At 33.7% G+C, this 15041-nt stretch overlaps 1 protein-coding gene across 7 annotated transcripts in view; it reads right to left on the bottom strand.

Moving 5' to 3' along the window:
* Nucleotides 1-15041, bottom strand: part of RELCH (RAB11 binding and LisH domain, coiled-coil and HEAT repeat containing) — a 117013-nt gene that overhangs the window by 92603 nt on the left and 9369 nt on the right. For all 7 annotated transcript variants that reach the window (XR_008375969.1, XM_053571455.1, XM_053571456.1 and 4 more), the window contains exon 2: nucleotides 3111-3200. Coding sequence is in view for 6 of the 7 variants with exons in the window: in XM_053571455.1 (XP_053427430.1) it covers nucleotides 3111-3200 (90 nt within the window). In the remaining variant the exon portion in view is untranslated. The remainder of the gene's footprint in view (nucleotides 1-3110; nucleotides 3201-15041) is intronic.

Below are 15041 nucleotides of genomic sequence, written 5' to 3'. Positions count from 1 at the left end.
AGCTACTGGGCAAATTTCTCAACCTTGGTAAGCCTCAGTTTTCTAACATACAAAACAGATTTCATGACTGATTTTGTAGGTTTGTTAATAAGATTAAATATTTTTTATAAAGCATCTAGCATTGACACAGAGTGGGCACTTAATATGTATTTGTTTATTTAGAGATTCCTTCCTCTTTGAAGGAAAAACTGTACGGACTTGAAAAACTAACCAGATTTTTAGATTTAGGAGAATGACGGTAACAGTAAAAATGATGCCGAAAATATATGTGGCAGCTGATTAAGGATTAGAGAAGACCTTTCATTTGCCTAGTGGGGTAATGAACTCATTACTGTGTTATCTATAACTTCCTTCTATCCAATGCTGGTATAGGAAAACAAAAAAGGTATTTTCTTTTTATTTAGATGATTCTTCATTCTTAGTGTGATTCAAAGACAGAGGACATATCTTTTCTGGATTATTGGTCTTTTGATAAGCTTTTAAGTTACTACCAATGATGAGCAAAGAGTCAAATTATTTTAGAAATAGGAATTATGATTCATTGAAGGTTTTTTTTATAAAGTTTCATCCACATACTCACACACTTGATTCAATAACAGGCTATGGTACAAGAGCAGTAAAAGACTGAAAGATTTTCTCTTGGGACAACATATGTTCTTCCTCCTTCCTCCTCCCTTTTGCAATGAAGATGAAAGACAGGATTTATTTATATATGAGCACAGTATAGTAATGAAAACTTTATCACTCTAAACTTAAGAACACAGTACATTCTTTAGATTAAAAATGTAAGGTCAAAACTATCACACACTGAATACATTTCTCTCTTAGTTGTACAAATCTGTGGGTTATCCAGGTCTATTGCTCTTTGGTTAATATCGCTCAAAAAGCACTTAGATCAGATAGAGACCATCAATCGTTTTATTCAGAGTTCTAATAAAAAAAACAGGAATGAAAATATTATATACACAGTGACATTTGGTCAGAGGAACTTCTATTTTCTTCTGTTTTACCTATATTGACAAGAATAATTAAGAGATTGGTCCAAATAATTAATGATCATAAATTTAAGCTAAACATTTTGCTTTTACATCAATGTTTTCCCCTAATTAGAAGTATTAAAATACCTAAAATGATGAAAATAATGAACCTCTTCAATCTAAAATGTAAGTTTTCAAATGGAAATCAAAGAAAAATCCATAATTACGTGACTAATTTCTGGGTAAGAGTTATTTTCTAATATGTAACAATTTGTACAATAAACTAGTATATTAAGAAGATGTATTTAGTGTCTAAATTAATGAAAATACCATATATTTAATGTATAATATAAAGGATATAGTATCTAATATGTAATTATTTATAACATTGTTACTTGACAAGTGGTATAATTAGTAGGATAAATTAGTCCTAAAATTATTTGAATAATTTCTATTTGAATTGCTAATTTTTAGATATTACTGATATGAAATGATGTTTTGATACAGTTGTCAATAAATGATGCTCATGACTAAACGGTGATCTGATACATTAAACAAGTCTAGTGTCTTCTCCATTAAATTGATAGTGCTAATGGTTATACTGCTGAATCCTCTCTCTCAGTGTCTGCTGAACTAGAAACAATTATATTTCTTTAAACTCATATAACATTGAGATATAAAAATAATCACTATCTCTATCTTGAGCAATGAATGGAAATCATTTATTGGAATGCCATTTTGAATTAGAAATCTAATATTTCATGCCAATAGTCAGCATATGGTACAGTCAATGTGTGAGTTCTGTTCCTGGGCTATCTGAATTTGAATCCTAGCTCTGCTACTGAAGTCTTATACATTTCTGTGAGTGCCTTAGTTTCTTAGGGAGGATAAGATGATAATAATTCTGTAATGCGATAAGTTAATATATATTTGGAATACTGTTTAGAAGGAAGCAAGTATTATATAAGAATTAGCACTCATTTTTATTCATAATGACCACGACAGGTAAACATTTGGTAGGTTTTAACAAATGTACTCCAGGAAATAAAAGACAAATTCCACAAAGTTGTTTAAGAAAGGAATTCACTTTATGGGTGTTCCCTGACCCCATAATGCCCTCACAGGTCCCATTGGTCTCATGTGGAATCCTTCCTTTTCCAGAAGTATCTACCATTCTAATGGAGCTCAAAACACCTAAGTAATACAAATGACTTAATAAAAAAAAAAAGGAAAAAAAAACCTAACTGATATATCTGTTCACTTTCCCCATCTCTCTCAGAGCAAGAATGACCTCAATAGCAGGTAGCTACAGCCTTGAGGCACCATAAAGGCAGAGGTATCTGCATCTAAGGAGCCAGCGATGCTACAAGGGTGAATTCGGGGTGGATTCCAACTGGGCTCATCTGATGTAGGCAGGACATGGGTTTTAGATTGGTCCCTTGAAGTCCCTACAGATCAATGGTGAGGGAAGGCAGGGCTGGTGGAGGAAGGGGGAAAGGGGATATGGAATAGGAAGGGAAGGAGACTGAAATAAGCAACAAAACAAACAAAAAGGATACTGTACTTTTTACTAGAATTGGTGGGGTCCTGGAGGCCCCTACCATACCAAACATTAACCTTTTATTTTCAGGATCATAGAAAAGTCAGAAGTTTCTGGAGACATGTTGAAATAGGTGGGGAGCACCCAGGAAATTCAAGGCAAAGTTTTATTCATCAACAAGCATGGAAGCATCTCAACCAATTTTTAACAATCAGTAGGGCTGTACTGGTATACATACCTGAATATCATACCTGGTTTGGCAGATCAAAAAAATGAGGCTAAGGTTTAATTAACTCTATATGACACCAAGGCTAACTTAAGCCTGTCTTACACCAGTTTTACAATTGCTTGACAACTGCTGGCTATAAGCATAACTCAGGAAACTGTAGGTGTACATAACTAGAAACTCATAGCACCACTAGAAGAAGATGATGTGGTATCCCTAAACTTACAAGAAATTAGTAATTAGCAACATAACTTTGTATAATAACTATATACATATATTCATACACTGAATTATAGATGGAAAAGAATTCCTCAAGTCATTTATCATTTCTGGAATAAAGAATCCAAATCTGTCTTTATAATCTTACCTGCCACTTTCTCATCTGCTTCCCTGTTACCATCATCTGAATATCTTGCAAAGTCTAAAGAATCAAGGGTACTGATGCTCCCAGCTCGATCTATGCGAAAGAGAAATATAAAAGAATTAAATGACCAGATTTTTATTTAATTGCCAAAATAAGGGACTGAATTCCAAACACCTATGATTATTTCCAGTTAATAAAATTATGATTCTAGTATCTAGGATTTGTCTTTTAAGACAAAAAAAAATGTAAAAATGACCACACCAAAACTACTTTAAAATAATCAAGTTTCCCTGTTCCAATCTCTAGTCAGCTCCTGAGTAATGTACATAGGGCATACTGCAAATGGGCTAACGACAAAAAAAAGAGAACATAAATTTGAGCTACCACCTCAAACAGTTTGTTGACTGAGTATGAATAAGATAAGTACCTACTGAAAAAATAAAACAATTTTACAACCTGACACACACATTGTCCACTATAACAGCCAAAAAGTACTTGATAGAAAAAACCTAGTAAAATATGGCCCACATCACAAAATCTCAAAACTGCAGATGCTGCCATGGATGTAGAGAGAAAGGAATACTTCAACACGGCTGGTGGGACTGCAAACTAATACAACCTTTTCAAAAGGAAGTATGGAGAAACCTCAAAGCACTCAAGCTAGACCTTGCATTTGATCCTGCAATCCCATTACTGGGCATCTACCCAGAAGGAAAAAAATCCTCTTACCATAAGGACACTTGCACTAGGCTGTTCATCGCAGCTCAATTTACAGTCGCTAAAATGGGGAAACAGCCTAAATGCTCACCAACCCAGGAATGGATTAACAAGCTGTGGTATAGGTATACCATGGAATACTATTCAGCCATTAAAAAAGATGGAGACTTTACAGCCTTTGTATTAACCCGGATGGAAGTGGAACACATTATTCTTAGTAAAGCATCACAAGAATAGAGAAGCTTGAATCCTATGGATTCAATTTTGATATGAGGACAATTAATGACCTAGTACACGGTGGGGGGTGGGGAAAGGGGAGAACAGAGAGAGGGAGAAGGAGGGAGGGGAGTGAGGGAAAGGAAGAGCAGAGAGAGGAAAGGAAGGAGGGGAGTGGGAGAAGGGAAGAGTGAAGGAGAGAGGGAAGGAGGGAGAGGAGTGAGGTCTCGGTGTGTGACACACCTTTTGGGGGCAAGATACAATTTTAAGAGGCACTTTACCTAACAAATGCGATCAGTGTAACCTGGTTTCTTATATCCTCAATGAATCCCCAACAATAAAAAAAAACCCTCAGTAAAATCTGATCCACTCAAAGAGAAAACACAATCAATTCGGACCAACTTTCAGATCATACAGATGTTGTAATCAGTAGACCAAGATTTTATAACAGCTATTATAGCTATGCTCAGTGAAGTATAAGAATATGTGTACACAATGAATGAAAGGAATAGACATTTTAGCAGAAAAATATGGAATATAAAACATGCCAATAGAAATTCTGGAAGTGAAAAATAAATTTTTAAAATTAAAAATTCATTGTACAGTCTAATAAGAGAATAGAGATGACACAGGAAAGGGTCAGCAACTTTAAAGTTGGATTAATAGAAATTAGTCAGTCTGAAGAACAGAGAGAAGAAAAAAATTGAAAAGAAAATTATCAGAGCCTCAAGGACCAGTGCAGGACAATAAGAAAAGGTCTAACATATGTGGGGCTTTTTAATGAGAAATGAGCACCCAGATCATTGTTTCTCTATATGAATGCATTGGTTGTTCTGTCTGCTTTTAATATTTTATCTTTATTTTTTGTTTTTAATAATTTGATTATCATGTACCTGTCTTTCCATTCTGGTGCCCTCTGATCTTGGATCTGTATCTGCCCCAACTCTTACCTCATTTCTAAAGTATAGAACTATAAGATAATAAGTTTGTGTTGCTTTAAGATACTACATTTTTGGTAATTTTTTAAACAGTAGCCATAGGAAACTAATGTAAATGATAAATGAATCAATAAACTGGATTTTATCAAAATTAAAACTTGTTTTGCATTAAAAGTCACCATCAAGATACTGAAAACGCAACCTACAGAATAAGAGAAATATTTGCAAATTACGTATCTGATAAGGGACATATCTATAAGACATAAAGAACCCTTAAAAACTTATTGGCCAGAGAAATGGCCAATAAGTACAAGGAAAGATGCCCCAAAGGGAAATGATACTTATTAGGGAAATGAAAATCAAACCACAGTGAGGCAGCATTTCAAACCTACCAGATAGCTATAATCAGAAAGATAAGTGTTGCAGAGGACATAGAGAAACTGGCACTTCCTTAGAAAGTTAAAGTAGATAACTATGTGGCAGAGCAATTCCATTCCTAGGTATGTACTGAGGAGAAATGGAACTGTGTCCACACAAAAACTTGTTTATAATGTTCATTACCAGCTTTATTCCCAATGGCGACAAAGTATAAACAAACCAAATGTCCATCAACTGATGAACCTATAAATAAAATGTGGTATATCCATACTATAAAATATGACTTTGCCATTAAAAAGGAAGCATTCGTAGGTGGTACAAAATAGGTGAACCTTGAAATCATTATGCTAAGAAGCCAGATATAAAAGGCCACATTGTATGATTGTATGACCATTAAATAATATGCCCAGAATAAGCAAATCCACAAAAACAAAAAGTAGATTACTCCTTGGCAGTAGAGAAGAATGGGTAGTGACTGCTAATAGGTACAGGGTTTCTTTTGGGGTGATGAAAATGTTCTGGAATTTGAGAGTGGTGATAGTTGTATAATTTTGTAAATACACAGGAAACTAACAAATTGTACACAAGGGTGATTTGTGGTATATGAATAATTTCTCTGATTAATAAAGATAATACAAGTGTTGGTGAGGATGTGGAGAAACTGGAACCTTCACATCTAGCTAGTGGGGATGTAAAATGGTACAGCTACTTTGGAAAACAGTTTCACGACTCCTTAAAATGCTACTAAGTTATCATAGGATCTAGCAATTCTACTACCCAAGAGAAATGAAAACATATGTCCACACAACATCTTGTATATGATTGTTCACAGCAGCATTATTTACAATGGCAAAACAGTAAAAACAACCAAATGTCTACCTACTGATAAATGGAGAAATATAATGTGGTATATATATCAATACATTGGAATGTTGTTCAGTACACGTGTGCTACAACAATGGATGAACCTTGAAAACATGACACTAAGGAAAAGAAGCCAGTCATAAATAAGAACCACATATTGTAGGATGTACATCTACATAAAATGCACCAAACAGGCAAATCTATAAAGATAGAAAGTCTCTCTCTATGTAATCTCTACAAACACCACTGGTTTCCTAAGTCTGGGAGGTAGGGTATGAAGGGGTGTCTGTTAACAGGTAAGAGATTTTAGGGGAGTTAAGAATATACTCTAAAAGTAGATTAGGATATGACTACACAATTCTGTCAAAATACTGAAAACCAATGAAGTGTACACCCTAAATGAGTGGATTTTAAGGCATTTAAATTTTATCTCAGTAAAACTATTAATTAAAAATGGGACACTTTTAGGGGGCAATGAGAAAAATACTGCAACCCAACTCCATATCCAGGAAAAAATAACCTTTCAAAATGACAAAAATACAGTATGCCACAAGATGTCAAGTACTACACAGAAAAATCAGGGAAAAAGGGAAATTTTATTTATATAAAAAAATCTCAATTCTTATTAGATCCCTAAGATAGAGGTGGTTGACATTATCAGTGTACCACTTACCTTTAAATCCCTATTAAGTGAACTAAGTGAAATTCTACATATCACTCTTCTTAAAACACTTTATATGCAGAGAAGCATTTAATTTCCCTGTAGTTTGATTACACCTGCTAAGTAACAAGTTTCAAGACAGAAAACCAAATACAGTAGAACTTCCACAGCTGACGACCTCCTTACATTGACCACCTTCGTGAGTTGACTTAATTTTCATAGATTGGACATGTAACACATGTATGTATCAGAATAGTAGACCTAGTTCCTTATGTTGACCAGTATGTTACAGTCCGTTGGGTGGTCAAATTATAGAGGTTTTACTGTACCTTATTACAGCACAGTTTCTTTAGCATAAGCCAAGAATCTAAAGTAAATAATCACAGGAGTCTCAAAAAGTTCACATTAAAAATGAGCTGGGCCAGGCTCATTACAGTAGGTAATGACTATAAACCTAGCACCGTGGGAGGCCAAAGAAGGATTGCTTGAGGTCAGGAGGTCTAGACCAGCTAGGGCAAGAATGAGACCTTATTCCTACAAAAAATAGAAAAATTAGCCAGGCGTGGTGGTATGAGCTTGTAATCCCAAACTACTTGGTTGGCTGAGGCAGAAGAATCGCTTGAACTCAGGTTTCAGTGAGCTATGATGATACTACTGCACTCCAACCTGGGCAACAAGTGAGATCTTGTCTCAAAAAATTAAATAAATAAATAACAATGGGCTGAACTCAGGAATACTATTCAACAATTTAAAAATAAATACAAGAAATTACTGATATTTGCAACACCATGAGTGAATCTTGAATAGTTTATGCTGAATGAAAGAAGGCTTATATTTTAGAGAGTCTATGATATAATTTCATTCAGATGAAATTTTAAAAACAGACAATTGTAACTTATTATTTAAAAAGTCACAGTAATCGTTCTTGTGGTGAAGGGTTGGAAGGGGTGGGTACTGAAAACTCTGGGGTAATGGCAATGTTCTATATATATAGGAATTTGGGTTACCACAGGTGTATAGTATAGTATTCATTTGTCCATACTCATCAAATGGTATACTTAAGATTTATTTATTTTACTGTCTTTAAATTTTATCTCAAAAATAACTCCCACGATTATAAAATACTGAGCTCTAATTAATGATAAGCATGCTAAAGTATTTAGGGCAGGCGTCCTCAAACTTTTTAAATAGGGGGCCAATTCACTCTCCCTCAGACTGTTGGAGGGCTGGACTACAGTTTTAAAAAAAACTATGAACAAATTCCTATGCATGCTGCACATATCATATTTTGAAAACAAAATGGAAACAAATACAATTCACACCGCTTCATTCTTGCTTTGCATAAACTTAAATAGTAAGAATTTGCCATATGAAAGCTATTGATATATCACTGAACTGCTTTCCAAAGTAAGTGTACATAGGGATTTGAATTCTACCAGCAGGGTATGTATAACAGCAGTTTTTCAATGCTCAGTATTATTTTTAATATACTTTAAAATTTTATTTTGTTTAATCATACATCTCTTTGATTTCTAGTGAGTGTGAACATTCTTTCAAAAATAGACTTTTTGGGTTTATAAGTGCATTTTGTATTCACATCCTTGGATCACATACCTAACATCCATATTTTCCTGATACATTAGTTGTTCTGATCATTCTGTACTAACCTGAAGTACTATACTCTCTTCTAGGCACATGTTGCATATCTTCGTTTCTCATTAGCTATTCTGGTATCTTCAACCTATATATAAAAACACATGCACCCAATAGGATGAACTTTTAGCACTGCCTTCTGATGTTGTGATACCAGACTTCATTGTTTTATTTCCAAATTTAACGGAATGTTAAGTATGATGGTAGCTGTTAATTTCAGATAATATTTTATGTTAGGTATCTACTGCTAATTTATTAAATCTATCTCTTGATCATTCTAATATTTACATTAGATTAGAATTTCTTGACTACTACTTTGTTACTACTTCTCTAAAAGTGATAAAGAACTAATTTACACAATAGGATTTTTTCGGGGGGGTGGAGAGAAGCTTGGGCTGAGAATATAGCCACTGAAAAATATTTTCTAAATATTTTTTAACTTGAAAGCCAACAATTTTATATTTTCCTGAAAAAAAAAAAACTCTGATATTTTTTAAAATAATGATGTCACAAAAGAAAAAATTCTTAATTTATTAAAATATATTATATCTTTCCAGAAATAAATTATTTATGGAAGAAGGTAATTTTAACTTCGACTGGATTAACCTATGACAGATTTTGTAAGTAGAGTATACTTTGGCTCTTTAGACTTCTAACAGATTATATTGTAGCTCCAAAGTATATATATTGCTTTAGATTCAAATTCAGCCACAATTCTTTTCCAGGACAAGCAAAGGCGCTTTGTGCTCCAAATGTTCTAAAAAAGGAAGAGTTTGGAAAAATTAACCTCTTTTAAGAAAGAAGCTACCTTAGTCTAATATGAAGTATTTTAACTATGAACATTTCTTCAAGTAGTAGAAGGCTTGTTGTGTAACTTCTTAATAATTCACTTTGTAACTCAGAATCTAAGTTAGGTACTTTAATCATAGTTGGCAAACCAGAAAAACCTCTTTGTAAGTTTTAACAAGTCTGATAACTGAATCCATTATACAGTGTGACTATAAGATATGCAGATTAATTTCATAAGTATTTATATTTAATACACATATTTTAGTACTGATTAAAGAAAGCACTTTTATTCTTGTTAAAAAAATTAGTCTCAAATCCTTGAAAATTACATAGCACTTTAGGAAGCAAATGCATCAGAAAAACTGACCACCTGTTGACTGGTAAAAGAGTATTGGTTAACTTAATTTGCTATTTATTGAACAACTACTTACTTATCAAGTGACTGACAGAAAGGTATTACAAAGTGTAATTTTTTAAAGAACATAGATATAAAGGTCCATGCTAGTGTGTTTGTGCACACTCCTACTGGCATTAAATATTTTTGTAAATATGCACAATAAGTTGTTAATAGTAATTGGCTCTGAGGAGTAGAATGCAAATTTTCCACTGTAAGTCTTCTCTGTACTATATGAACTTTTTTTTTGTATTTTCTTTCCATAGTTACATTTAATACATAGTTTAATATTCAACAATCATGAAAGTATCCAATTCTCAAATGATGGGGGGGAAAAAAAATCAAGCAGTTAGCTTTAAATTACAATTCTTCCAGTAAAGACAATTTATTGAAACACACTAAAAAAATTTGTCATGAAAAATAACATAGAAAGAAAGATATAAGAATATATAAATTCTGGCCAGCATGGTGACTATAATCCCACCACTTTGGAAGGCTGAGGTGGTAGGAATGCTTGAGGCTAGGAGTTTGAGACCAGCATGGGCAAGACACATCAAGACTCTGTCTCTTAAGAAAAATTAAAAATTTAGCTGGGTGTGGTGGCACATGCCTGTAGTCCTAGCTATTTGGGAGTCTGAGCACAGAGGAGGATCACTTAAGCCCAAGAATTCAAGGTTACAATGAGCTATGACTGCACCATTGTACTCCAGCATGAGTAATGGAGTTTAAAAAAATGTATTTATATATACACACAGACACACATAAGTACATCAATAATTGTAAAGATATAATTAACAAGCATAGCTTAAAAGTAATTATATTTATAAACATTCTAATACATGTATGCTATCCACATAAGGAAGAATCTCAGAGATACATGTCCAAGAAGGAGAACCTATAAGGCTGCTCCAAAATATGAAAGCTAAAAGGAGTAAGACTAAATTTTCTATTTTGGAAATAATATAAAATTGCATTCAATATTAATGAACATTTTCTTTTGTGTGAGCAGTGTTATTTATGAATGCCAGAGTAAAACCACACAGGTACTCCGCTTTGTACTACTCAAGTTCAATTCTGAAATTGTTTGGAATGCCTAGATAAAGCAATAATCTTGGTGGTAAAGAGAGTAAGGATTTGCAACACTTGAGAACAAACATGGTAGACAAGAGGGAAAAGGTTAATTTCTGGATAGCAGAATCTAGATATCTTTCCATAAATAAACAAATAGATGGGTTAAATAAATAGATAAATAAATAAGTAAAGTGGGAATAAGCCTTTTACTTTTACCCATTGCAAAACTCACATTTATGTTTTCCTAATTTTCTTAATTCTTCTCTATTGCCAGAGCTCATTTTTCACTGACCCCTATGTTCAAAATATTTGAGAGCCAGAAGTAACTTTAGAGAAACTCCAACCTCCTCATTTTTCCAGATGAGAAAACCGAAGCTATGTATTTATTCAATTAATATTTACTAATCCATGAGAAGGAGTTTAAAGACAAAATTCAACAAAACTTTGTCCTTGCCTTAAATAAGCTTATAAGTCACTGGGACTAAGTCATGTACACAGATAACAATAATACAATCACATTTACATGTTAAAAGTTAAAAAAAAAATTATCTGTGAGCAAGCTAGGAGCAGTCTACAGTCCTTATCTTTCCTCTGTCACAAGATTTCATTAACAAGCTAAACTTCAAAGTCAAAAGATATAAACTTAGGAAGAGATTTAAACACTGAAACTTTACTGATAAACTATTTAAGTTACTATTTCTATAATGCCAGATGGTTTTTTATCATTATTTAAGGAGGTAAAGAGGATTATTACTAGTAATAATAACAAGAGCAATTATTACTATAAACATTATTTTTGACCATTTATTCTGTGCAGGATCTTTACATAGATAACCTTATTTAACCTTCATTAACAATCCTGTGCAAGAGGAGTCATTACCATCTGCATTTTATAGTAAAGGAAACAGCTTATCCACAGTCATGCAACTAGGGAGTGGTGGAAAAGGAACATTAACTCAAGCTCTCTCGTGGGAAAGCTGGCACTCTAAACTGCTGGTTCTCTTGCATAATATGTAAGAGTATATTAACATTGGGTTCTGATCTCCTAGATTCCAGGTAAGTCAGATTTGACAACTGTGAAAGGCCTCAGAAACAGCAGCCTTGACTCAATCTTGTTGGGGCAGATTTGAGGAAATAGGCTGTGGAAAAAAAGACTACTTTTTACAAGGAAATATTCCAAACTTATAAATCTATGGACTGCTACTATAAATTTATAGGACACTACTAACCTAAAGATCATTTCTTTAGCATAAATTCACCATTTATTGAAATGTTTGCTGGTACAGTATCAAGAATTGTACATAAGTAAATAATTAACATGGTCTCTTTTCATGTTAAATAAACATTTATAAATTGTCTCCTTGGACATTTGTACCAGGTGTCAAAGATGATACAGACATATGAGATAATGGGCTAAACCTTAAAAAATCTAGACAGCTAAAACATTAACACATAAAAATTTCAATAATTCCAGTAAGACTTAGAAATACATGTAAGTTCACAAGTCAATATATAATTAATTTCCATAAGTAGAACAGACAAAAAAATACTGCAAGTTCAGAGAATTAGAGATCACTATGGGCTGCAGAAGCTTTAAGGAAAGGAAGGCACTGTCCTTTAAGTTTGCACAGGACATGAAAAAGAAAAGAAGGAACAGAGGACAGGCATTTCAAGAGAAGGAAAAATAATATGGAAAAAAGCACCAGGAATGAGTTCAAGAAAACAAGGCATGGTCAGGGGACGTTGAAGAAATAATGTGAGTAGATGGGCTAGGTGCCTGTAGCACAGTGGTTACGGCGCCAGCCACATGCATTGAGGCTGGTGGGTTCGAATCTGGCCTGGGCCAGCTAAACAACAATGACAACTGCAACAATAACAACAACAAAAGTAAGTTGGGCGTCATGGCAGGTGGCTGTAGTCCCAGCTAGTTGGGAGGCTGAGGCAAGAAAATCCCTTTAAGCCCAAGAGTTTGAGGTTGCTGTGCGCTGTGACGCCATAGCACTCTACTGAGGTTGGCATAGTGAGACTCTGCCTCCAAAAAAAAAAAGAAATAATGTGAGTGGAACAAAGGTTTTACATATGGACAGCACGGTTAAAAAGGTAGCGAGAAGCAAAATTATAGAAAGAACTTTATCATACATATCCATAATTAAATATTTTAAAGTCATTTAATATTTTGGTAAATGTATTATGCAAAACAGATAAATATTAAAATTCTTAGTTCAAGAAAATTTGTAAATTCTTTTCCTGTAATATGTACTTTTGCTAATAAAAAAGTTTTGAAAAAACTGCTTTGGATGGTAGGAAGCAATTTTATTCAAAAGGTTTTGGCTGGAGTGACATGAATAAATAGGTTTCAAGCAAACGAAAGGATGGATGAAAAGATTAAAGCCACAGGATAAGGCCAAAACTGGATGGTACAGATGTGAACTAAAAGTCTGAACTACGGTGTAGTACATAAGGTTACACCATCAAGGATGGCTAGAAATAACAAAAAATTTGATGACACTACCTTGAACAATTTTATCCACCTACAACAGGACCAGCTGGTTTCAAAAACAAATGAACACAGCTTCTAACTGCTGAGGATTTTTGACATAATAGGTGAGAAAATCTGGAAGGTGGCTACACCCATGATTGACAATGTGTTCTATTCCTCCTTGAAGCTTAGTCATACTCCAAGGGTGAACCAGAAACTCAGAGGTAATCATGCAAAAGACCTTTAAGACTGAATAAAAGAATGCAAGCTAATTTGGTTTTGCTTGATTATTTCACGCAGAAGAATAGGTAATGACTGTATTTGGCTCTCAGGTGATATTAGTCAATCCTGAAATATGGCTCAGATATCCTACAATCGCATGCAGGATGTGAACATCCTAATTTTGATTTAAGTTTAGTGCTGCAAAGTGTGGCCACTTTGATGAAAGAAAGTGATGATTTAAGCAGCTTATTCACCTATGCTTAGTATGGTGCTATGGTCTGTCGCTTTATTTTTTAAATGGTCCATTTTATATGACCTGGCCTGCCTTCTGCATTAACACAGGCTACAGTGACTAAGTAAACAAGATATACTCTGAGTATAGTGAGTATAGTGAGTGAGTCTCATAGTGAGACTCTGCCTCAAAAAAAAAAAAAAGGACATTCTTACCTACATTTTAGATTACCTACATTAATTACATTCATGTAAGTTTTAAATCTAATTTCTGAAATGATGTGTAGACATAAGGCAGTAGCGTAGTGTTCTACCAAGACTCTGAAATCAGTGATGCAGGTTAAAATCCCAGTCCCACCATTTAAGATTTAATATGCAAGAAAATATAAAAGGACACACATAAAAACTCAGTTTTCATCTTTCAATCAGTAGTCCCATGCAGGAACTATCATTCTTTAGACTTCTCTGCATGTATTTAGTATGTTAGCCATATGCAGATTTCTTTCTCTTTTTATATATAAATAGAATTGTATCACACACAATGGCTGCACCCTAATTTATTCAATTTATATATATTTTTATCTATCTTATCATTCTACATCAGTACATATTGGTAACTATCTTCATTAACCAATGCCCTACTTTTGGACATTTAGGTTGCTTTCAATCTTTAATACCTTTATTTATTGTAAAAGCTATTTAAAGTCTAGGTTCATTTACTTTTACGCCAAAAAAGGAACTTCAGATTACCAAATGTATTTTTTAAAGGGATAGCTATTGCCAAATTACCCTTACATGAGTATCCTACCAATAGTGCATGCATATGCATGTTACCTTTTAAAGTTTGTGTTACACAGATTTTGATCAAAACTACACTCAAAATAAAATATTGCTTGTAGAAGAAAATCAAGCGATTCCAGGGAGACCGAAGATTCAATAATTACCTACTAATACAGTCTACTTTTCTCATTTAAAGATTTAGGAGACAAAAATCAGCATTCTTACTATTGTGACATATTAAATAGCACAAAATGGAAATGCTAGATTAATCATTAAGGACAAATGATAAAATATGACTACAGATTTTCAAGTTACAGTTCCTGCTTTTAGTTTTTCAATTCATTTAGCAACTTTGTTTTGTTGGGTGTTTGTATGGTGAAGATAAAGAAAGGAGAACCATCGTTTATTAACTAGCATACCCGTCCTCCACTGATTTACTTTCTGTATCCCACACTAAGGGCTCACTGAGTTTGTTTCTGGGCTTTTTTCTGCTCACTTTGTCTACCTCACATTGTTTGATTTATAAATATTTGTTCTGCAA

The sequence above is a fragment of the Nycticebus coucang genome, chromosome 19 (genome assembly GCF_027406575.1).
Source record: "Nycticebus coucang isolate mNycCou1 chromosome 19, mNycCou1.pri, whole genome shotgun sequence".
In the NCBI taxonomy this organism is placed as follows: domain Eukaryota; kingdom Metazoa; phylum Chordata; class Mammalia; order Primates; family Lorisidae; genus Nycticebus; species Nycticebus coucang.
This window is presented reverse-complemented; position numbering and strand designations above follow the sequence as displayed.